General features: G+C 46.0%; 1 protein-coding gene across 8 annotated transcripts; it reads right to left on the reverse strand.

The window, feature by feature from the left end:
- Positions 1-493: 493 nt before the first annotated feature.
- On the reverse strand, positions 494-23,810 carry Anks3 (ankyrin repeat and sterile alpha motif domain containing 3). Of its 8 annotated transcripts, XM_003477727.5 has the most exons (17): positions 23,639-23,810; positions 22,076-22,247; positions 19,272-19,470; positions 18,948-19,069; positions 16,810-16,891; positions 14,386-14,521; positions 8,344-8,502; positions 7,055-7,192; positions 6,504-6,610; positions 6,024-6,197; positions 4,505-4,629; positions 2,805-2,946; positions 2,306-2,478; positions 1,921-2,006; positions 1,376-1,459; positions 969-1,057; positions 494-864 (listed from the first exon to the last, which is right to left on the reverse strand). In XM_003477727.5, exons 2-16 carry the CDS (start codon positions 22,243-22,245, stop codon positions 981-983), a joined length of 1,974 nt encoding a protein of 657 aa, XP_003477775.1. In that variant the 5' UTR covers positions 22,246-22,247; positions 23,639-23,810; the 3' UTR covers positions 494-864; positions 969-980. The 8 variants fall into 8 exon arrangements, with proteins under 8 accessions (XP_003477775.1, XP_023416753.1, XP_012997287.1 ...); XM_023560985.2 differs by lacking the exons at positions 18,948-19,069; positions 19,272-19,470; XM_013141833.2 differs by lacking the exons at positions 19,272-19,470; positions 23,639-23,810.
- Positions 23,811-25,280: the final 1,470 nt, after the last annotated feature.

The following is a 25,280-nucleotide window of genomic DNA, read 5'->3' on the forward strand; positions in this document are numbered from 1 at the left end:
GGTGCCTCCTCTGCCCCCTTGCTTCCTGCTTCTCTTGAATGTGGAGACCAGGCCCAATGGAGGCTGAGTCCCCAGGGCTGGGGAATTGCCAGCCTCTCATCACCTTGTCCTGAGCATCAGGCTCCCTTTCCTGATCTGCTGGCTCCAGCTGCAGTAGTTGAGCCTGCCTTTCCATTCTCAGCAGAGTCTGCAGGTAGACTACGGCATGGTCTAAAAATAGTCTTAAGTGTGCAGAGGGGACAACACCAGAGTCACTGTGTGACACAAAGTCCACCGCTAAAGTCTATCACTTAAGTCCTCTTCTGGGATCTCATCTCAAGACTTCCAGCATGCAGGAGAGGGTCACGGCAGGAGGGGTTGCAAAGTAGGGCAAGCTCTGGAGTCCAGGAACCAGTATTATCCACCCACTGCCCTGAGCCACTGAGTTAGGATCCTGGCATGGCTTTCCCATGAACTGTGGGCATGATCAATATGACATGTCAAACAACTAGAATTTGCTGATGTTAAATTTTATTTTCCAAAACAAATGGCACAATTTCTAAATGGTCCTGGTCCTTCCCTATAAGGTCAAACTTAAGTGTGTATCTGCATTTAGGGGGACGTATACGTACTTCCCACGCCTTGTCTGGTCTGAGTCAAGCATTCCACAAGCTCAGAGTCTTGACCATCAGAGCCACATCCTATTCCACTGCTGACTTTACTGCCCGGGCAGGGGCCAGTCCCTCTCCTGCTGCTCCACAGGCTGCTCCCTCGGGGCCTGATCCTTAGCCCTATCTGGGGCCTGGGCTGTGGCAGCTGCCTGCTTACTGTCATCCATCTTCTGGCAAGTAGCTTCAGGGTGGATCGATCACCCAACGTCAGATTCTGAAAAAGATAAGGCCCTGGTGAGAAAAGAAGACCAAAGCAGGTCCAGAGGGTACTCACATGTGCAGCTGCCCAGAGCAGGCCCTAGGCTGGTGGCCACTCACCATCTCTCCTGGCTAGGGCTCTCTCCACTTCTTCCCATTCAGCACCTGCAGTTTCTCCAGGCTCTGTGTCACTGAGCTCAGTGCTTGCCCTGGAGACATAGAGGGACAGTGTTCTATTTCCACGGCAAGTCTGGGTGGCAGTGAGGGGTGGTGGGGCTAGTGTAGGGCATCAGGATTGGATGACCTTGAACCTCTTGTCAGGCTCAGGCTGGGGTGAGGATGCCCAGGAGGGAAAAGCTTGCCCCACAGTGCTCATGACCCCAGCCACAGGACAGCCTTGCCATGAAAAGGATTAAAACCTGTTTTCCCTGGCAATCGGGGGGTGGGGGTGGGGGTGGGGTGTCCTTCCTACCACAGCCTGGTCCCTGAGTGGGGACAAGGCCTTGCTGCCCTCCTGGAAGTCTCACCCATCTCATGGACTCGGTCTTCCAGGACTCCAGACAGTTCCAAGAGGCTCATGGCCTGCAGGGATGTATGCCAGCTTTTAGAGTCTGTAGGGCAGAAGATAGGGTTGGCCTGAGTGACCCACACACACTCTGCCTCTTATCCTGAGCCTCTGGGACCAGGACATTCTTCCCACTTAACTGTGGGATATGAGTGACCTCCAAAGGCCTTGCAAGGCAGGGGTGCTGTGTAACTCTTCCCTACTTGAAGTCTGAAATAGACCTATGCAAGTATGTGTTCTGTCTTGCACTGAATGCCAACCAGGCTCAGACCCAAGAGAGTGAGGTTCCCTGGGCCCCAACTGGAGAGCAGTCACTGGATGTCTCAGATAGCAGGGCCTTTCTCTCTGCCATACCTCCCACCGTGGGGTACAGTGCATCTTCTCTCACAGGTGAGGAAGTGGGCTTAATCTCCTGAGTCCCTTGGGCATTAGGGAGAGTGAGGTAACAATCACAGAGCCAGATAGAACCCCTCTTCCCCTGCAGAACCAGACTGCAGCTATCCTTACCTGCTGGGAGTAGAGCTGGGCCCATAGCAGTTGTGCTGGGAAACTGGTCCTGCCTCATGCGGGCAGACAGCTCAACTTGACAGGCTCTGCCAAACAAAAGATCAAGTGCCAGTGAGGCAAAAACCTTTCTGCCCACCAGAACTCCCAAAGGCAAAGGACAGTGTTCCTGTCACTGCATCTGGCCTCCACAGGCCTGGCAGACACTCCAGGAAGCTGTCTGGGTATGCAGAAGACAAACCCGTATGGAGCCCACAACCCTCTGCTGCTGGGTCTGTCCTGAAAAATGGTAGGGGGCACTGAAGACACACGAGGGAAGACGGCTGGTGCCAGGTACAGCAAAAGCTAGCACTCTGCCGCGCAGCTCCAAGGCTCTGCATCTGCTCACCTTAGCTGCTCCAGGATGAGAGCAGCATCCTGGACCAGGGCGCAGGTCTCCTGCAGCTGGGTGTGCACATCCTTGCGGGCTCCTTCCTGCTCCAGCAGGCAGCTCTCCACCACAGCCCGAAGCTCCTGTTCCTGGGACACCTGGCCACGCATGGCCTCTACCTCCTCACAGCGCTGCAGGGTAAAGGGCCAGACTGGGTGTAGGCTGAGGCCCTGGTGGCTTGTACTAGGTCTTCCCCACAGGGACCCTGAGTCTGCCATTCTGTCCATGATCCCATCCCCATCTTTGTCCTCAGAACCTGCCTCTGAGGTGTGCTTCCTCGATTCCATCCCATAGTCCCTGTTACTCTGGCCCCTGCCTTCAGTGGCTCCCCCGTCCTCCACCTCTCTCTGTGTGACAGTGTCCCGCTGTGTGTCTGAGAGCTTCCCTTACTGGCTCCAGGTGTGGCTCCTATTCCCCAACCACAGGGCCCCTCAGCATGCTCACTACCCCCACTTGCTTTGTGCAGCTGGATGGCAAGTTCCTGCATCTCAGCCTCCAACCGGTCAGCATAGGCCAGTTCTAGTGCATCGCTGGGAGGGCGGGCACTACTGTGCCAGCGTGCAATGGCTGAGGTCATCTTCCTTTTGGGCCCAAACAACCTGAAGGGACAATCAGAGAAGGATGTACATCTGCCACACACATGGCACTTCCATAGCTCGCCCAGTCACACCCTAGGGAACGGCCACCTATAAGGGTAGGGTTGGATTCTGAGGCAGAGGGCAGACGCCGCTGCCAAAAGCCTGCCCTGCTGTTTCACTCCCCTGTGCCTCCTGCTGTAGGCAATGGCCAAGTCTGCCTACTCCTAAGGTCCTCAAAGGGGAAGCTCACTGGCACTGTCACCCCACCTATACAAGTATTACTTGCAGAAATGGGAATCTTGGCGCTTGGGAGTCTACTGAAGGTTTGGAGGGTAAGTACCATTTGTTTAGGTTAAGTTTAGCTCTACAGGCATGGTGGCACACAAATTAATCTTAGTTACTCAGGAGACTGAAGCAAGAGGAGGGTGATGAATTTGAAGCCAGCCAGTGGAACTTAGGGAGAGCCTGTCTCAAAATTAAAAGACCAGACATATTGCTCAGAGTGATTGCCAAATGTGTATAAGGCCTTGGGTTCCATCCCCATTTGCAAAAAAAAAGAAAAAAAATAGACTCAAAGACAGATATAAGCAGGCAAAAGAATAAACCCATAAATTTGAAGACAACAGAAACCTGAGTTGTGAAGAAAAAGAAAAATGCACAGAGCTTAAGGGACACTTGGGGGTATGCTGATGTATATATCAGAAATTCCAGCAGAAAAAGTAGGGAAGATTTTATATGAACTCAGAGTAATACTGAGACACACTAGAATCGAAGTTTCAAAAGATACTTTTGGAAGCAGCTCATACACAAAGGTTCTTCATAAAATTCCCAGACTTCTCATAAGAAACTTTGCATACCGGAAGGCAATGTGCTAATGCAGTCAAAGTGCTAAAGGGAAAATTCATCAACCAAGAATCCTTCCTCCAGCCAAACTTTCCTTCCAATGAGAGGGAGAATCAAGACATTCTCAGACAAGCAAAAGCCCATGGACAAGCAACCACCAGGCCTTCCCTGCAAGAAGTGCTCATGGAAGTCCTGCAGGGACAGGAAAGGATCCATGAAGTAACGAGCCTTGTGAGGAAATGCAGAGCTCGTGTGCAGGGCACTGCTGCCCAGTTACAGTAAGAAATGTGAGGGTGCTTGGAGGCATGCCTGGGTCACAAGGAAGCAGGATAAATGGTACTAACTTTGACGGTGTCCATTCAGGATAGAAGTTTAACTTACTTGGATTTTATGCTAAAACATAAAACACATGCTCTTGAAACCTTGGATATAAATTATACTGATACCACTATAAGTAGAGATTGTTACTAAATTCTAGTTTCTCCAGTAAAACTGATAACTACCATCTGTTATGTTCTAATCATGAATAAAATCTTAAATAAAAACCACCCTAAAATAAACTGGCAGAAACATCCAAGAGCCCTGAACATGGTAGTGTGAGCCAGGCCATCATAGGATCCTTTATCTGACCTTAGAGCAAAAGGGACAACACAACAAAGCTTTCACACAGCTGGGGCTGCTCTTACTACCTGTTGCAAATGAGGTGTGTAGTGGAAGTGAGGGTGTAAGGACTCACGTGATGCCGATTTCCTTCAGGTCACTCTCAGTGAGGGTCAGGAAGATGCGGAGGTCCACATCCTGCTCCTCAAACACCTGCAGGTACTTCAGACACCCAATTTGCTCCAGCAGTGTGGCAAGGTCCTAAAATGTAATGACAAGCAGGAGCAGGAGGACCACGGGGGTGAGAACAGTTTTTCTGACACTGATTTCCCAAGCTCAGCTCCAAGATGAGAAGTTGTCTTGGAGGGGAGACCCTACACCTCTCCCTGGACACACAGAGGGAGCCCAGCTATGCAGCACATGTTCTTAGACATGCAATGATCCTCCTTTTGGATGCTCAAAATCTTGGTGCTAGAAGAGATGTTAGGAAGTAGTTAATCTTACTAAAAATCCTGTGATAAGTCATTTTCCCCTCTTGTTCAAGAATTCTTTGTAGCCGATGGCTTGGTTTCTATGTCTCTGTTTATTTCCTTGCATTTGTGCAGCTGGTGTTAGTGGTGTTCTGCAAGTGCAGACTGCTGCTACTCACTTTCAGGGACGTGGGCAGCTACCCAGTGGGGCATCACTCCACGTGCTTATGGTGTGGCACAGGTTTGTTTTTCTTCACTCTTTCATTTCTCAGGTAGGCTCCCTCTGCCAGCCTACGTCAAATTTCTTCACTCCTTCCTTGCTGTTGGGCTCATGTAGTGAAATTTTCAGTAGTAGTTTTCTTTTTCCTTTTTTTTTTTGGTACTGGAGACCAAACTCTTGACCTCAAGTTGCCACACAGGCATTCTTAGCACTGAGCTAAATCCCTGGCCTTTGTAACTTCTACTTTTGCAAGTGTTTTGTTGCTTTGAATACAGGAACAAATTTTGAAAGCTTGTTACTCCACCATTTTCCCTTAAGAGAGCACAAGATCACCATGACCACAAACTCCAATCAGTGTATGTTTGAGGGGCCAAAAGGAGGCTTCAGGTTGAGAGCCAGAATCCCCAGGCTTAGTGAATAGCAGAATAGCTCCTTTAACAAGTCAGTGGCAAATGCTTACATCTTAACACTTATGCCTACACAGATCAGGACAACTCAATAAACATGTTAATGTGTATGAGACTGCTGAGTCACATCTATGATCCTAAGGTGCTCAGCCAGGGGACCCCCATGAGGAAGGACACTGCCTTGGCTTTGGTTATGTGTGTGCTATGTACTGTCACAGGGTTTCCAGTTCACATGCATCTTGTCACCAACTGGCAGCAGCTCTGCAATCAGTTTGTTTTTCTCCTTTCTAAGCACGTGGAGGCCAAGCTGAATATGTAAAGTGAGGGGACAGATGGGTCCTTTCCAGAGGCAAGAACAGAATACCAACACTAGATAGGCTGCTGACCATCAGAGGTCATCTCTGAGCCTAAGCAGGTTTGGGGGTTATTTGGAGAAGAACGTTATTGCCACCCTATTCCTTCAAAGCCCGTTTCTGGCACATATGTACAGTACACACCCCTCAAATCTTGGGAGGCACCATTTTGGAGTATAACCTCCAGTTTCACAAAGGAGCTTACCTGCGGTCCAGAATAGGCAGGCAGCTCTGCATGGGGGACAGATCCTGGAGAACAGGCTGTCCCAGAAGTCATGCTTGGAGGCCACTGGCTATCACCGTTGTTGTGACGACTCTTGGTCTTCATATAGCTTTTGGTTTGTTTACGGACAGAGCTTTTGCGAGCATGATCCGAGTCCTGCAGAAAGTAGTGAGTGTTGGGAGCAACTTGGTACTCACAGCCCACAAGGCAATGGCTAGAGCCACTTCCAGCCCCATGTCTCTAGCTTTGTCAGCACCCATGCTGTCTTTTGGGGTGGGTGAGAGTTGACTGTCCTTGAAACTCTCAACTGCCACCCAGAGACCTCCTTAGTGACTCTGTAGCCTGGGCCACCTGAGCTCAAACAGTGCTCCGAGAAAACAGGGCTTATCCCAAACGACTGTCAGGGGTCCCCCAGACACCAAGGGAGGGAATACTGATGGGAAATCTAGGGAGAGACTTCACCTCATTGCTCTCCAAGGAGGCTTCACTGCTGAGTCCCTGGGCCCTCGCCAGGCCCTCACTGCTGCTGCTCCGAATGGCCCCAAAGCTGGTACAGAAAGCAGGCTCCTCTGGTAACAGAGAAGACAGGACGCCTGACCACAGGCCTTGCTCAAGTGGACAGGGGTAGGGGCCCCCCAGAGCCCCGTGAAGTTAGCTGCCACTCAGTTAGTTGCCAAGCCCTCCTACTGGTTCCGTGCTGACTTTTCTTGTCCCACCCCTCAGAGGCCAGCAGCACTCGTATCTTCTGTGACTGAAGGCCAAGAGCTTAGAACAGGCTTGGTATGGTGGGCAGCTGCTGAAGTAAGCCCCAGGAGGGCAGCTATGCAGGTTGGGAGGGCCTCCGGCAAGGTGCTGAGCCCTGGACTTGCACTGGCTCCCCAGCCTCCACTCGGACTGAACCAGATGCTTCCCCTCACCTGCCCCATGGCACACTCTGGTTCTCCTCACAAGAACTGGGGCCTTCTAGAGCTCTCTCCCATTCTCTGAGGGAGCCGGCAGGAGGTGGGGCGTACCCCGGCTGCTGCTGCTGCTGCTGTCCACATCTTGCTCATTGATGGGGGAGGTGACATCCCGGTAGCAGAGACCCTTGCCTTCTAGGGGGTTCTCATCACTGCTCGTGAAGGTCACATAATCCCGTGGAGGCAGCTGTTCTGTGTGCAGAATGGGGCAATCAGCACTCAAGAATGCAAGAGTGACCATCTCTGAGGACTCTTTAGGGGGAGAGGGGACACAGGGTCCAGGCAGGCAGGGAGTCACATGGCTACCACCCCATCTGTTTGTGTCTGAAGGGAAGAGCCTGGTGGCGCAGTGCTCAGACAAGCCCAGCCATTTCAGGAAAATGGCTGCTACTTACTCAAGGGCAGAGGAAAGTGGCATGCCAGGCTGACACACTCCTGAGCCAGTCTTAAACCACATAATCATGAATGTACACACATCTCCTAGGTCTTGTGTTCTCTGTGACTTTTTAAAACATGGGCATTTAGAGGTGAACAGCCCTTTCTGAGTCAAGCCCAGCCTGATCTGGCTAAACAAGAAGGCAGAGGCCCTGGGCTAAAAATGATAAAAAATTGATAAAATGATAAAACATTGATAAATTACATAATTCTTGAATTAAAAAACAAATGGATTTGAGAGTGGTAGTACACACCTGTAATTTTAGCATTCTTGGAAGCTGAGGCAGGAGGATTGCTACTCTAAGTATAGTCTGGGCAATTCAGCAAGACCTTGCCTCAAAATTTCAAAAAAAAGGGGAGGGGGATGTTAAGGACGTAGCTCATTGTGGAGACTGGTTTCAATCCCATATACTGTTTTTTTTTTTTTTTTTTAAAGAGGGTACCATGGCACATGCCTGTTATTCTAGTACTCGAGAAGCAGGAGACTCCTTTGAGGCCAAGAGTCCACAGCCAGCCTGGGCAGCACAGTGAGATCCCATCTCAAATCTAGCAACCTCCAGATTGAGAGGGCACAGGCAAAGCCCAGAATGTCCTCCACACAGATGCACTGTGTGGTGAATAAAATCTGATTTCAGCTTCATTTCTGTAGTGGGACCCTTACTCTTGAGCATACAAAGCCCAGCTGCCTATCCCACTGCAACCTCGGGTCCAGGGAAACACGTTTGAGGGCCAGAGAGTGGTTCTGTTCTCAAGATAGTTCTTGGCCAGGGGCATAGCTCAGTGGCACAGTGCCTGCCTGGCAAGTGCAAGGTCCTGAGTTCAATTCCCGATACCAAAAAAAAAAAAAAGAAAGAAAGAAAAAAAAGGCAGGACAGTATACAGAGCACTCAGAAATGTTGCATGCTCACCATAAGAGGGCCGTGGGGTCTGGCCTCCAAGCCCAATGGCTGTGATCCTGGCCAAGGCTCGTGGTCCCTCATGGATGCTGAGGCCCTTTTTCCGACAAGGCCTGTGCCTCTGAGCAGCAGGGTGAGACTCATCAGAAGAGCTCAGATCGTCGTATTTTTCTGCAGGCCAGACACCAAAAATTAAGATTGTCTGTTTAGTGGTGGACTGATTTGGTAATCCTTATATTAACTGGAAAAAAGAACAGATATTAAATTAAGAAGAGAGGTATGTTCCCCAGAACTTGACTTATGAGATAGCCACAACTGGCAGTCTACTACTCAGGGGGGCAGGAACTGGAAAGTCAGTTATGATGAAGAGCTTAAATCCTTATTTCTCTTTGAGTTTCTAAAAATTTTCATAATAAGACTGTATTATTTATAATCAAATTTTATTCAAAATTGAAGGACTGGCTAAGTCAATTGGTTCATAAAATATGCATTGTTAGTCACAACTGCTTAAATAGTTGAGTGCTTAAGTATACCTGAATGACTTCTTGGGAGCTGAACTCCACAGGCTTGCTGTGTTTCAAAGTACTTCATATCTTTGTACTATCTCGCACCCATGGCTCTTATCATTTCATAACTTCTCAATTTGGTCATAACTGTAGGTCATAATTGGTCATAACTGTAAGGCACAGTTCAGGCATTCATACCAGGGTTCGTCTGATTCAACTTTTTAATGACAAGGAGGCACGTAAAGCAAGAATTGGTGAAATCTTTTCTGTGTTGGTAAATGAGACAGAGATACATAAGATCATTCCACTTTCTGAGCAGGAGAGGATCCAACCATCATGGTCCTGGGTGGTAGCGTGGCCGATCTAGGTGTGGATCCACAGCACAGCCCAATAACTGCCTGCCAGTCACACATGGACTATGAACCCCTAGAGGCTGTTCTGTCCTCTCCTGCACATGCAAAAATCTACACTACCCAGGGGCCTTGAACCATCCAAGCAGAAGATGCAGGAAGTTACAAATGTGAGAGATGAGGGAGGGAAAGGTGGCTGCTTTTATATATCCTCCACATGGTTCCAAGTACACAAAGCCAGGGCTGCTCCTGTCACTGAGGGAAAGCCCAGGTCAAGGAGCATCCAAAAGGACACAGCTAGTATTACAAGTCACCATTTACAATGAAGCTCTAAATGGTTTGAGTATCAACAAAACAAGCAACAACTACATTTATGTATCAGAAACTACGGTACAGGCAAGGAAAAGAGAAACATGAGTAGATGACTTTATGGAAAAAGAAAGATTAGAAGCCCTCAGTAACAATCAAGTGAATTTATAGATATGTACAGAATTTTATACCTAGTAAAATAATTTTTTCTCAAGCACACATGGAACATTTATACTTCAGATAATTAGGAGATAAAGCAAAGTAGAAGAATTATGAACACTCTGATTAGACATAGCAGAGTAAAACTAAATAGGAGAAGTGAATCCTAACATTAGAGGCGCTTCTTCTGGGCATGGTGGCACATGCCTATGATGCAAGCACTTGGGAAGCTGAGGCAGATCCCTTTGAGCTCAAGGCTGAACTACATAGCAAGATCTCAAAAAAGCAAAACAAAAAGCCCTTCCACCTAGAAATTTAAAAAGGAAACCAAGCATTGTGGCATCACACACCCATACATCCAGCACTCAGGGAGGCTGATGCAGGATATTAAATTCAAGCCCAGTCTGCACAATTTGGCAAGACCATGTCTTGAAATTTGAATAACTAAAACCAGGTGTGGCTCATGCGTGTAATCCCAGCACTCAGGAGGCTAAGGCAGGAGGATCTTTGTGTGCTCAAGGCCAGCCTAGGCTCAAAGTGAGCTCAGGGCTAGCCTCAACTGCATAGAGAGACCCTGTTTCAAAAAGACGAAAAAAGAAAATTTGAAAAACTAAAAGACCTAGGGCTAGAGTACAAAAATACGGGGGGGGGGGGCACAACTTCTATTACACAACTCTTGGATAAAAAGGAAAATTATAACAAGTACAGAATATCAAGGCTGGTGATACAGCTCAGTGGCACAGCACCTGCCTGGCAGGTGCAAGGTCCTGAGTTCAATTTCCAGTACCGAAAAAAAAAAAAAAAAAAAAAAAGTAAAGAATTTCTTAAAATAGTATCAAAAGCACTACATATCAGAATTACTGATAGGTCATTTTTCCTAATAAGTAAAAAACCCACATAAATAAAAGGCATAAATTAAAAGGTGTAAGTTAAACACATCAATAAAAGGGAGACAGGGCCCAGGATACAGCTCAGTGGCAGAGTGTCTGCCTGGCAAGTGTGAGGTCCTAAAATTCCTGGTACCCTCCACCGCCCAAAAAAGTCTCAAAATAAATAAATAAATGGCACACAATAAAATGAAAATATATTCCCAACCCAGAAAACTAGAAAAAAAAGAAACCAAGGAAAAAATATATTGAGGCACACAACTAAAATCAGGCTATGATATTTTTTACTAAGACAAAGTATTATGTAATTTTAAAACAAAAACCAGAACAAACATAATATATAAGGAAAAAAACATAACAGGAGGAGGGTTTTTTATTTTTGTTTTGCTTTTGCAATACTAAGGATTGAACTCAGGATCCTCACATTGAATTACCTCCTTGTGCCTTTTTAAAAAATTCTGAGACAGGTGTCTTTCAGCTGCCCAATTGATCTTGAGATCCTCCCCTCATGAGAGCCTCCCATGCTGGGATTACATGTGCTACCTTACCTCTGGCACAGACAAGAATTTTTTTAACAAAAGCTATTTTGAAGACCTCTACAAATGAGTCTGACATCATAGATAAAATAATTTCTTAGGAAATACAGCTTATAAAAATTGAGCCCAGTAAAAGAAAAATTAGACCAGTCCTGTAGGATGAATACAAAGACTTATCAAGGAACAATCTCATAAAAAGACAAGCCCAGATGGTGTCATGGAGGAGTTCTAGCAATCCTAAGACCAGGTAGCACCAATCCCATGCTTATTGTTCTAGAGCAAAGACAAGGAAGAAAAACTTCCAAATTCTGTTTATGAAGCAAATATCATGTCGACACCTATACCTGAACAAAACAAAAATAAGAAAATTACAGAACAGTATCTCTTGTGAATATCTATGTAAAAATACTAAAAAAAGTTACTAGAATCCAAAACACATTAAGAAAAGAATTCACTAAAGTAAGATTTATGCTGAAAATGTGAGGTCAGTTCATTACTAGGAAATTCACAAATACATGAAAAGAGCTACAGAGAAAATCCATAATCATCTCCATAAATGCAGAAAAAAATTCTGGAAGAAATTCAACAGCAGGGCTCAGTGGTAAAACACTTGCATCACATGTGTAAGGCTCTGGGTTCGACCTCCAGTACTGGAAGTAATGCCTACTCCTATGAAACAGCCAGTCAAGAATATAGGAATTGGGCCAGGGAATATAGCTCAGGGGCACAGCACCTGCCTGGCAAGAGTAAGGTTGTAAGTTTGATTCCTGGTAGCAAGAATATAGGAATTGACAGACTTTCTTAATACGATTACTGTCTTGGATACTTTTTTCTCATTGTTGAGACAAAATACCTGATACCCAAAGTGAAGCAAGGGAAGGTTTATTTCTTATAGTTTTTGGAGGTTTCAGTCCATACTCAGCTGGCTACTATGCAGGGTGGCATAGCAAGGCAGCTGTTCATGGCCACTGCAAACAGCAAGTGTGAACAGAGCAAAAGAGGAAAGATACACCTTCTTCCTGCTTACACAGTATGTCAGCTCCAACCCTGGGCGGGTGTAGCTTTCAAACTACCAACCCAGCACTAGACAACAAACCATTCCCAAATGCTAGATGCGTCCATGATTGCATGAGGCTGCGGTGGGGGGAGTCCAGACACAAACCGTAACAATTAAAGACAATAGAAAGACCTTAACAATAGTCTTTTACTTAATCTGGTATTTCCCCTTAGGTCAGCACCAATGGAAGGATATACACTATTTCCACTGTGTTTGAACCAGAGATGTTGGCAACTGAACAAAGGAAGTAAGGTACAAGAGGCAGAATAGTGAATCATCTTGACTTGCAGGTTACATGATGATATACCTGGAAAGTCCTAAAGAATCAATAATGAAATTACCTAAAACAAGAATTCAGCAAGAAGAGAGTATGACATTACAATATAGAAATCAACTGCCTTCATACTCACTGACAAAAAACAGTTAAAGAATATAGTGGTAAAGCAGGCATGGTGACACACACCTGTAATCCCAGCTACTTGGGAAGCTGAGGCAGGAGGATCCCAACTTGAAGCCCAGTCTGAGCAACTTAACAGAGCCGGTCTCAAGAATAAAGTAAATTTAAGCTGGGCATGGTAGTACATGCCTGTAATTCCAGCATTCTGGGAGGTTTAGTCAGTAGGATCTCAAGTTCCAGCACAGTTTGGGCAACAAGGAGACTTTGTCTCAAAATAAGGAATACAAAAAAAGGGACTGGAGATGTAGCTCAGTGCAAAGGCCCTGGGTGCAATCTCTGGTACTGCAAAAAAATAAATAAATAAATTTTAAAAAGGGTTGGGGATACAGATCAGTGGTAGGGCACTTGGTGAGGCCCTGGATTCAACCCCCACATACAGACAAAAGGAAAAAAATATATATAATGTAGATAAAAAACCTCATTGACAAGAGCAACAAAGATAATCAAATACTTCAAAATAAACTTAAGTTGTAGGTAAAATGTATATGAGGAAAAATTTAACTTTCCTGCAAATCCCTAAAGTACACTGGAACAAAAAAACATTGTTCGCTCTTGGGTGGAACTATCAACAACTAAGGACAGCACATTTATTTATTTACTTATTTATTTTTTAAGACAGAGTCTTGCTCTGTAATTCAAGCTGGCCTACAACTTGCAGCGATCCTCCTGTCTCAGTCTCCCAAGTGCTGGGATTACAGGTATGTGTCACCATGCCTGGTGAGGACAACACATTTATACGTGTACCACATTCTCAATAAAAATATCAACAGTCTATTCTTAAGGAGCTGGACAAGTTGATATTCAAATTCATGAAGAAAAGAAACAACCAACTGCTGGCGAAATATTGAGAACTATGAGGGGCTCAGCACTACTGAAAATAAAATCAATGGGAAAAAGAAAAAAGTCTTTGATTAGCATGGTTTTGGTGCACAAAGACCAGGAAAAGACCCAAGTGAAATGGAAATTCAGTGTACAACAAAAATGGTGCCTTTGGTCCCAGGTCAAAGATGTACTTTTTCATAGATGATGCTGAGACAAATGTGTAACTATTTGGAAAAAGATAAAATTAGGTCCATACCTCACATTACATTTTAAAAACAGTAGAAGTAGGTAACAGATCTAAATGTAAAAAATGAAACCATACAAGTACTTGAAAAAAAAAAATGGGTGAATTTTTACACAATCAGCCTAAGAAAAGATTTTCTATGACTCAAAAACCAGGATCAATAAAAATACATTTGATGTGGGGATTTAGCTCAGTATAAGTGCCTGCCTGGCCAGTGCAAGGTCATGAGTTCAATCCCCCTATACAAACAAAACAAAACAAAACAAAACATTTGACTATATAAAAGTAAAACATAGGGGACCAAAAATGATGGGCAAAGTCAAAAAGTAAAAACTGTGCCAGGTGTGGTGCTAGAGATCTGTAATCCCTGCATTCTGGGAGGCTGAGTCAGGAGGATCCTGAGTTTGAGCACAGTGTAACCAGAAGAGACATCTGTGATGCTTTCCTCCGATACCCGCTTCCTGGGGCTCCACACTTGCATGCTGGACACATTCCAGGCTGGTAAGGACTGTCTCCAGGCAAGTGTCTGTCTGACTGTCTCAGGGGCCTCAGTCTCAAATACACAATGAAGCAGGTGCAGGGAGGTGGAGAAAGTGTCCCAGTAGGGACACAAAGTCCAATTTCGGATGAGCAGTGACCATGTGGGAAGGCAGTGGTTTTTCTTCCCAGATGTACCTACAGCCCAGGACAACTCAACTCCACCAGAGGGCAATGACAGAAAGGTTACCTGGGTTCCGGTAGAGGTTCTTGGGCAGAGCAGGTGAGTGAGTGTCTATCAATGCCACAATCTTCATGTGTCCGTACTGCTTGGCCAGCATCCTGGCTGTGGCTCCACTGTGGTCTCTTGTGTCTACTCTGACTCCCTGTGAAGACCCGTGAAAGGAGAGTTAGGAAGCTTCCTTCAAATCCCGGATGCTCCCTGGGCAGCTGGACTGGGAAGAGAGCAGGCTTTCCCTAAGGCGGGAAATACACTGCATTGCAGGCAGGAAGCAGTGCAGGCCTGCTTGACAGAGTTCTGCTCTCTGTTCTTAATTACAGGGGATGGGCTCTGCAGCCACATCACCAAAAGCAGTCACTATGCCTGAGCAATTATTCTGCCAAAAGCTCCCTGCCAAGTGTGGGATCTTGCAGCACAAGGTGGATCCCTTGCTATCTCCATGCCCAGCTGTGCCTGGCTCCCTTCTTGGCACAGGGAAGAGCTCGTTTAGCAGAGGTGGCTCTGAGACCATCCTCTGAATACAGGCACCACCTTCTGAAATAGTGTAGCACCTTTTATCAAAAGCTTTAAAATCCACTTACGGTCTTTAAGCACATGTCCACATCTGTGGAAATCTATGCTAAAGAAAAACACTAAAACACTGACAAAGCTTTCGTGCACAGTTGCTTAGCACAACATATCCGCAACAAGAACCTAGAGAAGATACAAACACCCTGTGGACAGACAGTCAGCCACACTACTGGCCTAAGTGATGACATCCATAGATGGTACAGCCAAGCTTAAAAAGAATCATGATTTAAAAGGAAAAAAAAAACCCCACTAGAATATATACATCATAACTACAGCCAAACAGGACGAAACAAGAAGTGCACAAAAGCCAGGATTGGTGGCACACACCTGTAATCCCAGCACTCTGGGAAGCTGAGGCACAAGGATCACGAGTTCAAGCTCAGCCTCGGCAACGCATTGACTTAGCGACACTGCATCAAGATAATAAAAAAAGAGCTGGGTATGTAGCTCAGTGTAGAGGCCATAGCTCAATTCCCAGTACAAGGGTGGGGGTGGGGAGGGAGCATACACAAAAAGCAATACCAGAAGGAAACACGCCCAAAACACTAACATTATTTTTAAGCAGTAAGATGATGGACATTTTTTCCAGTTTTTCTTACCTTGTGTATTTTCTGAATGTACTAGCATAAACCTGTTTATTTTTCAAAGTGGAAAAGTCCTGTAAGACTTTTACTTTAAAAACTTCAGCCAGACCAGGGATATAGTTCAGCAGCACAGTGCCTGCCTGGCAAGTGTGAGGTCCTGAGTCAATTCCCAGTACCAAAAAACAAAAACTAAAAAAAAAAAAAAAATCTTCAGTCATGTACACCACATTTGACAGTGGCAAGCATTACCCAGAATCTCTAGCGGGTGAATCAGCAAGAAGAACTTGACTTTAGAACCTTAAATGTCTCACCCCATACCAGCCAACTATACTTGCAGGAATTTAGCCTGAGGGAGTAATTAAGGACCTACACAAAACATTTAGTATTTTCATTGCAGCATTTAGCATGAGAACCAAAAAAAGCCTACAATAGGGCGTCAAGGAACTGAGTCACAGCAAATGGTCAAGCACTTCCCTTCCGCCCCTTCCCACAAGAAAGTGTGTATGTGGGTGTGCTTTGTGTGTGTATGCACGCGTGTACATTTGCGTGCAGGAACTGCAGACATGCACAAAACATCACTGAGAGAAAAAAAAAAGCAGATTACAAATACCTGTTGTTTCCACTTTTTGGCTGTTATAAATGCTACTGCTGTGGACATTCACATGCGAGACTGTGAGGACACAGATTTTTGAATCTTATAGATACAATGGGTCCCATGGTAACTCTAGGTGTAACTATCTGATAAATCTCCAGACTGTTTTCCAAAGAGTGGGCCATTTTGCGTTCCCATCAGCTGTGTATGAGGGACCTAGTTTCTCTACATTTTTACTAACCCTTGATCTTGTCTGTCTTTTTACTTATTTATTTGTAATACTGGAATTGAACGCAAGGAGTGTTGAGCTACATAACCAGCCCTTTTTCCTTTTGAGATAAAATCTCACTAAGTCACCCGCGCTGGCCTTGAACTTGCAGTCTTCCTCACCAACACCCAGCCCTCTGCCCAACTGGGATAACAGAGGTGAACCTCTGTGCCTGGCAATTTTTAAAGAGTATTTTCAAGAGCACTACAGGCCATGTTTTACTCACCATGGTACCCTAGCGCCCAGGAACCACAACACTTGGCATCAATAGATTTTCAAAGAACATGTACTGAATAAATGAATGAAGAACAGAATGTGTAAGAATGTATCAAAGGAAATTCTGTCACAGTTCATATTTCAGTGATATATTACCTCAGTTGTTGTGACTACATTATAAGGTACTCAACAGGGTCACTTACATGATTCAGAAAGTACTGCACAATTATCTCATGGCCAGCAGCAGCAGCTTCCATCAAAGGAGTAAATCCATATACAGGCTCCCTGCAAGACAGGCCACAGTCAGATTAACAGAGCCAAGTTCTGCCATGTAACAGTTCCCTGACAAAGACAGACCCAGACAAGACCCCTCAGTGTAGATGCAGCGTGTGCTCACACCAGGGGACACACTCATGCTTGCCTGTCCTCTCCTCAGAGTCCATCCCCAGTGCTGGCTCCTGTCCCAAAGATAAGGCAGGCCTCCTTCCCTCCTTCAAGACTGTCCCCACCTGCTTCTCCTAAATCCCCACTTTAACCACGCTCAAAAGCAGTTACAAATCTTAATTTCTCACAGAAAATTAATGTGTCCTACTTAACAACCCAAATTCCATCTTTTAAGTGAAACCTGTCCCCAAAAGTGCACACGTCAATAATCCTACCTGTCCTCATTGTGTGTACCAATGGCAATGTATTTTTTATGCAGAGTCATCATCACCCCAGTGCTGTGCTCAAAGTGCTCCCTATAACCTGTTTGTTTCCTGCTGGTCTGGGAGCCGGGAACCAAGATAAATACCACCCCTCACCCATTCTAAGACACACACTAGACTGAGCATGTGCACTCGCACATCTGTAATCCCAGGCCTATAGGCACTCAGGAGGCAGAGGCAGGAGGATCGCTGCAAGTCTGATGCCAGGCTGGGCTATAAAGTGAGTTCAAGCCAGTCTGAACCGTACAGCAAACACCTGTCTCAAAAGATACACACTAGGGGGTGGGGGTTTAACTCAGCGGCACAAGCCTAGCAAGCATGAGGTTGTGAGTTCAATCCCCCGTACCAAAAAAAAAAAGATACATACTGCACATTTTAATACATGATAGTACGGTGTATCTAAAATTCAATGTGCAAGTTAAATTTTAATTTTTTTCTTTAAGAACCATTCAACATTGCACTATGTCTTAAAAAGGACAACAGTGGCCAGAGTGCTGCACACAGCATCAGATGGAGGCCAATCAAAACATATTATCCACATGCTTTAGACCACAGTTCGTGGCCTGTTAGGAACTGGGGCTCACAGCAGGTGAGCAGTGGGCTAGCCAAGGGAGCTGTTTGTATTTATGCTGCTGAGCATCATTCACCTGGCTGCCTGATTGCAGTGGCCTCTCGGATCAGTGGTGGCATTAGTTTCTCATGGGAACACAAACCCTAACGTGAACTGCACATGTGAGGGATCTAGGTTCTGGGCAGCTTTGAATTATTTCAAAACCATTACCCATCTCTCACCCATCTGTGGAAAAACTGTCTTCCCCAAAACTGGTCCCTGATGATAAAAAGATTGTCTACCAGTGCTTCAGAAAACAAATCACTTTTAGTTTATAAAACTCATAATAGTTTTCAAAGCTATACTTTCCTTGACATGTACAACAGGCAAGAAAGAAAAAGAGAATTAATATTTAACATGTCATTTAAATGTCATTCTCTATGGTATGCCTCAGCATATGACATAACATTGTACAGTGGTACCCTACAAACAAAAACATTTGGCAAAAGGCTGCTTTTTTTTTTTTTTTTCATAAACTCTTGAACACAAATGTGACCATCTTTTCCAAAACTGTGGAACAAATTAAGTCTGTGAACAAAAGTAATTCACTGTAATTCTTTTTTTTTTTTTTTTTGCAGTACTGAGTATTGAAGCTGGGGCCTTTACAGTGACCTACATTCTCAGTCCCTTTTAAAATTTCTTTTAGGACAGGGTATCACTGTGTTATTAAGTTATCTAGGTTGGGCTTGAATTTGTGATCCTCTTGCCTTAGCCTCCCAGAGGGCTGGGATTACAGGCATGCCACCACACATGGCTATAACATGTAATTCTTCCAATAACACTCTGACACAGGTCTTGGTGTCCCATTTTCAGATAAAGAAAATGAACCTCACAGCCCTAGAAAGATACACTAGATGTCCTGACAGGTATGCAGATGGATTCACACCTGGATGGACCAATCCATTCCATCCCTTCTTCTTCACCTCTCATACTAAGGCAGGGTGGTGCTAATCTCTGGCTAGTGGCTTCGACAGCCATCTTCCCTAGAATCAGACAAGACCTAGCCCACTCCTGTGGCAATCACCTCACATTGGCATTTGCCCCACTGTCCAGGAGAAATTTGACCATCTGCTGGTGCCCGGCACTGGTGCAGTGGAAGAGTGCAGTCCAGCCTTGAATGTCTTTCATCTCGAGCTCTGCACCTTGCTTCAAGAGAACACAGAGCACAAGTTATAGCCCATCTCTCCTGTGTGAGCAGATGGGCAGGCAGTGCCCTCTAGGCCCTCAGCTGAAGAACTGGAAGTGACGACGTGCTCACACACACACCCTGGCCTCTTGTGCCTCACGTCCTGTCAGGGCATCCAGTGAGCCCCTCGGGTTGCTGGGCCTTTGCCCCCTCGTAGCTCACCTGGAGGAGAAAGTAGGCGATGCTCTCGTTGCCACAGCTGGAGGCCAGCATCAGTGGAGTCTGCCCTTCCGGGGTCGGCACATTCACACTCACCCCTGCCTCGAGTAGCAGGTGCACGATGGTATCGTGTCCAATGTAGGAGGCATACATCAGCGGAGTCCAGCCACCTCCATTCTTCTTATTCAAATCTAACTCTCTCCTAAACAAACGCAAGATACACTAGACGCGCCCCATTCTCTCTCGTGGGGTTCACCAGAGCTGTTGGCAAGGCCAGGCCAAGCCAGGTTGGAGAAGCTGCCATTCCAGATATCCCCAAAGTCAGAAGAAGGCAGGGAGGGAAATGTTTCCACCTCCTTAGACACCTACCTTCAAAAAGTCCTTGTCTCTCTTCTCTAAATTCACATTCTCAGCTGTCACCCCATTAGCCCACTACCATCAATTCCTTTCTTTTTGCTACCAGCTAGACACATATTGCTTACGCAGGGGACATTCAGCAAGGTTTGGGGTCGTTTTTGATTATCATGACTGGGCAAGGAGCCACTAGCATGAAGCAGGTAGAAGCAGGGGCCTGAGAACATGATGCACCTTGACAGTGACTGAGCTGGCCTGGTTTGTCAGAGGCAAGGCTGAGACACCCTGACCACTTATCACTGAATAAGTGTCCAATGTGTTAGTGCAGAGCTAGCTGCAAAAGGACAACAATGAAGGAGAGGGACATCGAGGAAAGAGAAGACAACTCAGACCATGGACAAGAACCACTACTACTGACTTCTTCCTTTACTACCACACTCCAGAAACATTCTTGAAAACTATTTTTTCTCTGATTTCCATGAAAATTCTGGAAGTGAATTTTCAAACAGGAAAAAAATTGTGGGCTTCCTGATTCAGACTTTAGAACTGGCCTACAGGAGGTCACATTTTAAGAGAACATCCACTGCCAGGAGCAGTTGCATAGTGAAGGTCCCTTTTTCCTTCCACGACTTGGGCTGCAGGAAGCCCCAAGTGACTTGTGTCTCACAGGATCCCCACACTAAACTACCATACGGAATTATGCATCTTTTACTAGCATCTTGCACACTCTGTGATGCATACCCAGGCAGCCATCCTGAAAGGTCCTGGTCACAAGAATGCAGTGGCAGCCCTGCTAAGAGGCCTATGGGAGACCTCTAGAGATGGCTTAAAGGACTCCATTCATCCTTGCCCTTTCATCTTTTATGTGCAGCAATTCCACAAGGACAGGAAGGAGCAAAACACTGTGTTTGTCAAGGCTCATTTCTAATCAGAGAAGCCACCTTGTCAGCTAGTATCAAACCCCAGTCAGAACACAAACCTTGCTCTTCCCTGTGGAGCTATTTTGGCTATGTTTTTCATAAGACACTCAAAGATCTCAGAGCCTAATTTTCCAGAAGAGAATAATAATGGGGGGTCTTGGTGATCCTTCTGGGAGACATGAGACTGCATACCCAATTGGCTCTTTGGGTAAAGGGGTAGTACAAACTCCCCTGGACCAGACATTGCTACTCCCTTGGCTAGTGATTCATGAACAATGGCAACAACTTGGGAACTGGAGGCCTGGTGCTTTAATGAGGCTTTGTTCTGGCTCACCAGGAATTAGAGAAGGCATTAGAGATGTGGACAAACAGAGATGTGGTCACCAAGTTACCAAATAGGAAATGGTAAACAGAGTAAGTGTAAAGTGTGGTGAGATACAGGGGGCTGGACATGAACTTTTCTCCCAAAATTACTGGAAGAATCATACTATACTCTGAGTAAAACAGCTCTGGGCTCTGCCATGGCTTTTTGTGGTACTAGGACTAAATATTGATATGCAAATTAGTAACTCTGGCAGGTAGACCATGAGGTCAGGAGGTCACCCTCCAAAGAAAACCAAAAGTCTAGACTCTCTCTTCTGTGCAGAAACTAAGAGGGGAGATGCAGCCCCAGAGGATAAAAATGAACTCTTTGGACCAAGAAAGCCAAAGGGCACTGCTTTCTATCTTCACTTTGGTTGGAGGGTGGGGGTACAGTCAGTAAATCCATAAAAGTATAAATTAATGTTTATAAGCCTATGCTAAAAAGACAGTTTATGATTAAAGTTTAAATTATCTAGGAAAAATTAAAAAGTAAAAATAAACAAATTATCTAGGGCCTGGAGATGTAACTCAGTGGAACAGTGCTAGTCTAGCAGGTGTGAGGACCTGGGTTCCATCCCCAGAATTGAGGGTAAAAGGATCTTTTTCTGCCTTGAGATCAAAAGAGCTTTATGTATATATGTATAGATATATATCTGTGTATCTATCTATCTATCTATATATAGATTATATCTATATATTTTTTTCATACATAGGATGTTGCACACACTAGGCAAATGCTGTCACTGGACAGCATTCCCAACCTTTCTATTGTTCACATGAGGTCTTGCTATGTAGCCCATGTGGGTTGGCACTTGTCATTCTCCCACCTCAGTCTCCAGAGTAGCTGGGATTACAGTCATGTGCCATGCTGGCTTGTTATTGCCCAGCATAAGTCATCACTGAAAATGGGTCCAACTAGTAGGGCTGGCCCATACCATGGATATCAGATGTTTACAACTATGTGCAAGGTCTATCTCATGGGCTCTGAAGCCATGGAGATGGTATTAAAAATGTGAGGGGCTGGGGATTTAGCTCAGTGGCATAAGCGCCTGCTTTACAAGTGTGCAGTCGTGAGTTTGATCCCTGGTACCGACAAAAACGAAAAAGACAAAAAAAAAAAAAAAAAAAAAAAAAAAGTGAGGCAAGGGCACGCTCCCCAGGACCTCTTACCGCTGCACACATTCCTTCACCACCTCATACTGGCCAATGGAAGCTGCTGTGTGAAGATCCAGGGGCACATCTAGCTCCTCTCGGCTGACCTGCGTCCCCAGCCCATGCCACATGGACAAACTGCAGTTCAGGAGTTCCGGCTCACTGGCTTCATCGCTGAGCTCAGACATGCCTGCAGAGGAAGGCCCAGGAGTTAGGTCTTCCTGGCTGTTCCAGAAAATGAAATGGCTGACCCTACTCCTATAGATCTCAGGTGTATTACTAAGCTATTAGATGTATTAAGCTATTATGCTCAGATGTATGTATTACAGAAGAAGACTCTCCAAAAGCTGCTTATTGTATAATCCATTTACAGGACATTCTGGGAAAGACAAAACTGAAGTTGGAGGCTAGGTCAATAGTACCAAAACGGGGAGGGGGGACCCCAAAGCAGAAGCAACAGAGAATTTGAGGGACACTGGATGTATTCTGCATCCTATGATGGTGGATATATGACTTTACACATTTGTCAAAACTCACAGACCTAAAACCCCAAATGAATTTTACAGTAAGTATTAAATATAAATTATTTTTCTAGAAAATAGAAAGAAAGCTCCTAGCACAAAAACTAGGATGCAATTTGTAATGAAAATATTGAGCAACAATCTACCTATGCATCCCCTAATAATGAAAGGGTAAAAGGAAAAATGTGACAGGCTGGTAAACTAGTAAGTAGACAAGAGCCCCAAAATGTGATACCAGTAATGACACACCAGGTTACTAAATCTGTGGTTATGAGTGCCTGACATCAAGCAGCACCCTCACTTTGCAGGTTAAAATCCTTATCCTGAACAGTCCCGGCCAACAGAGCCTGGATAAGAATCCGGAAAAGCTTACAACAGATCCTCCAGCCTTCTTTGAGTGTTTCTTCCACTTCAAAAGTTTTCTTCCTCTCCATTTATTAGACACTCACATCTGACAGCCCCAAAATACTGAATGCTGACAATCAGAAACAAAATCAGTCTCCAGAAAACTATGGAGGAAAACTCAGAGGTCATGAGATCAAAAATCTATAATTTATCACCGTTCCTATGGCAAACGTTTTCCAGTGATGTACGAAACATTCATGTGCATATTTGTACACAACTTGTGAGTGTCGTCTGCACCTCTCTTCCAGAACTTCAGGTAGTAGCATTAGAGAATGGGGTCATTTAATTTTTTTCCCCAGTGCTGAGGAAGGAAAAGCGGGTCTCGCACACTACAGGCAAGCGCGTGGCCTCTGAGCCACACCCCCAGCCCGGAATCTTTTAATTTTCACTCTCCTTTTTGGTTCTGTCCAGTTCATAAAATGTTAAGCACCTATTACTTTTAAAGTAGAAAAGTATAACTAAATACAAATAATGTTCGTGGTGGCAGTCGTGCCTAAGAGAGGAGGCCGGTAAAACCCAGAGCTGCCCTTGCGAACTCCCGGGTGGCACCAGAGAGCAGCTCGCAGTCCCGTCCTCAAATCCCGCAACACTAGTGCCGAACCACCGGCTCAGAAGATGCAGACACCTGGAGGGGCCGGCACGCCCCCAAGCCTACCTGCGCTGTCCTCAGTTTTAGGCCACGCTCCTGCAGCCGCTGCAACCGCCCCACACCTTTGGCAGCCAACGCCCCGGTACCAGGCCTAAGGCCCGGCCCTCCCCGGAAGTAAACTGCAGGAGCGCGCGGAGCACACTGGGATGTTACCGACGAGATGGAATTGGTCGTTGGGCGCCAGAGTCTTCCAGTCGGCTCGCCCAGATGGCTGCTGACATCTGTAACAACCAATGAACGGGAAGATCTCTCAGACACGCTCCCTCTGGGGAGAGGGAAGCCAATCCTAATGCAGAACGGTAGGCCACGCCCATCTCGGAAGACCCTGGGAGAGCGTTGAAGGGCGGGTCTCAGGGACTAAAGCTAGCGCGGGACGGTCAGGAGTCTGTTGGCCAGGTCGGAACCACTGGAGGGCGGGCGGAGGGTGGTGCTGGGCCTGAACAACCCCTGAGATAGACATGAGGAGCGGGGCAGGACGTGGGAGTGGGCCTGGAGAATAACAGACATTCCTCTTTCTCAAGGCTGGAATTAAAAAACTAGAGCGGAGGTCTGGTGGCGTCTAGTTGTCTTGGCAACCGACGCTTTGCGGCAGTCGGCGGAGTTAAAGGGCTGCAGCGGAGGTGGGGGCGGAGCTCAGGAGGGGACGCAGAGGCTGCGCTTCAGCTTCGTGTTAGGACCGTCACGATCGAGTTAGTTTTTGTCGCAGTTTCCCAGGAACGTTTTGGGCATTCCCACTCATAAACTACTACAGATATTCTTCTCCTTGCCAGTTTTCTTTTCCTCCCCTCAGTCTGTGGCGGCCCCCTCACCTTGGTGATTTAGTTGCCCTGAGATGTACAGTACTATACCCTGAAGTTCCAAGCAGAGTCCCGGTTCTCCAGTACACTCCCTGAGGTGTGTACCAGGAGAGTTACCACCTGCTGCTCCCCGTTCGGTACGCTCTAAGCAACAGCTCAAGCTCTGAGAAGCACAAAAGACGCAGGAAACCTCTGCTCGCGTCTCCTGCTGCTGCCCTGATGGGGGCACGGACTGCCAACTTTCTCACACAGTAGCCTCTTAGCCAGAGGGTTCTCCAGACCTCTGCCCACATTCCTAAAGCCTTGCTCCCCGCCTCAGGGCCCAGCGGTCTTTTTAGACTGGGATACGAAGGGGCGGGGGGCTGATCCGAATGGTAACTCTATACAAAATCTCTTTAAGACTCCAAAATTGCACATCTATTGCTTTGTAGTGAGGCTGAGCTGGGAGTATAGCTCAGTAGTAGAGGCCTGAGGCCCTGGCTTCCATCTCAAGTACCATTAAAGGAAAAAAAAGTAACAGGACTTAGGATTCCCAATTTGACTCACATTCTCTTCATCATTTATAAACTTCTCTAAGTCTATAATGTGGACACAATAGTACCTATGTTATATATGTATACCTACATGCCACTGTGTATCACATATCTGTATCGTGTCACACATATATCCGTATATCAAGTACATATATCTGTATACCACGTATATGTCTGTTTTCACATACAGATGCTGTTTCTGTAGGCTCCACACTAGTACACATGCTCAAACACGTGTGCACACACATAGTCACCAGTAACAGCAACTGGAAGAACCTGAAGTAAACAGGTAGGAGGTAAAGGTATTTGAGTCCATTT

Source organism: Cavia porcellus, unplaced genomic scaffold (genome assembly GCF_034190915.1).
Source record: "Cavia porcellus strain 051 isolate PalLab524CR breed Dunkin Hartley unplaced genomic scaffold, mCavPor4.1 scaffold_16, whole genome shotgun sequence".
NCBI classification, from domain to species: Eukaryota; Metazoa; Chordata; class Mammalia; order Rodentia; family Caviidae; genus Cavia; species Cavia porcellus.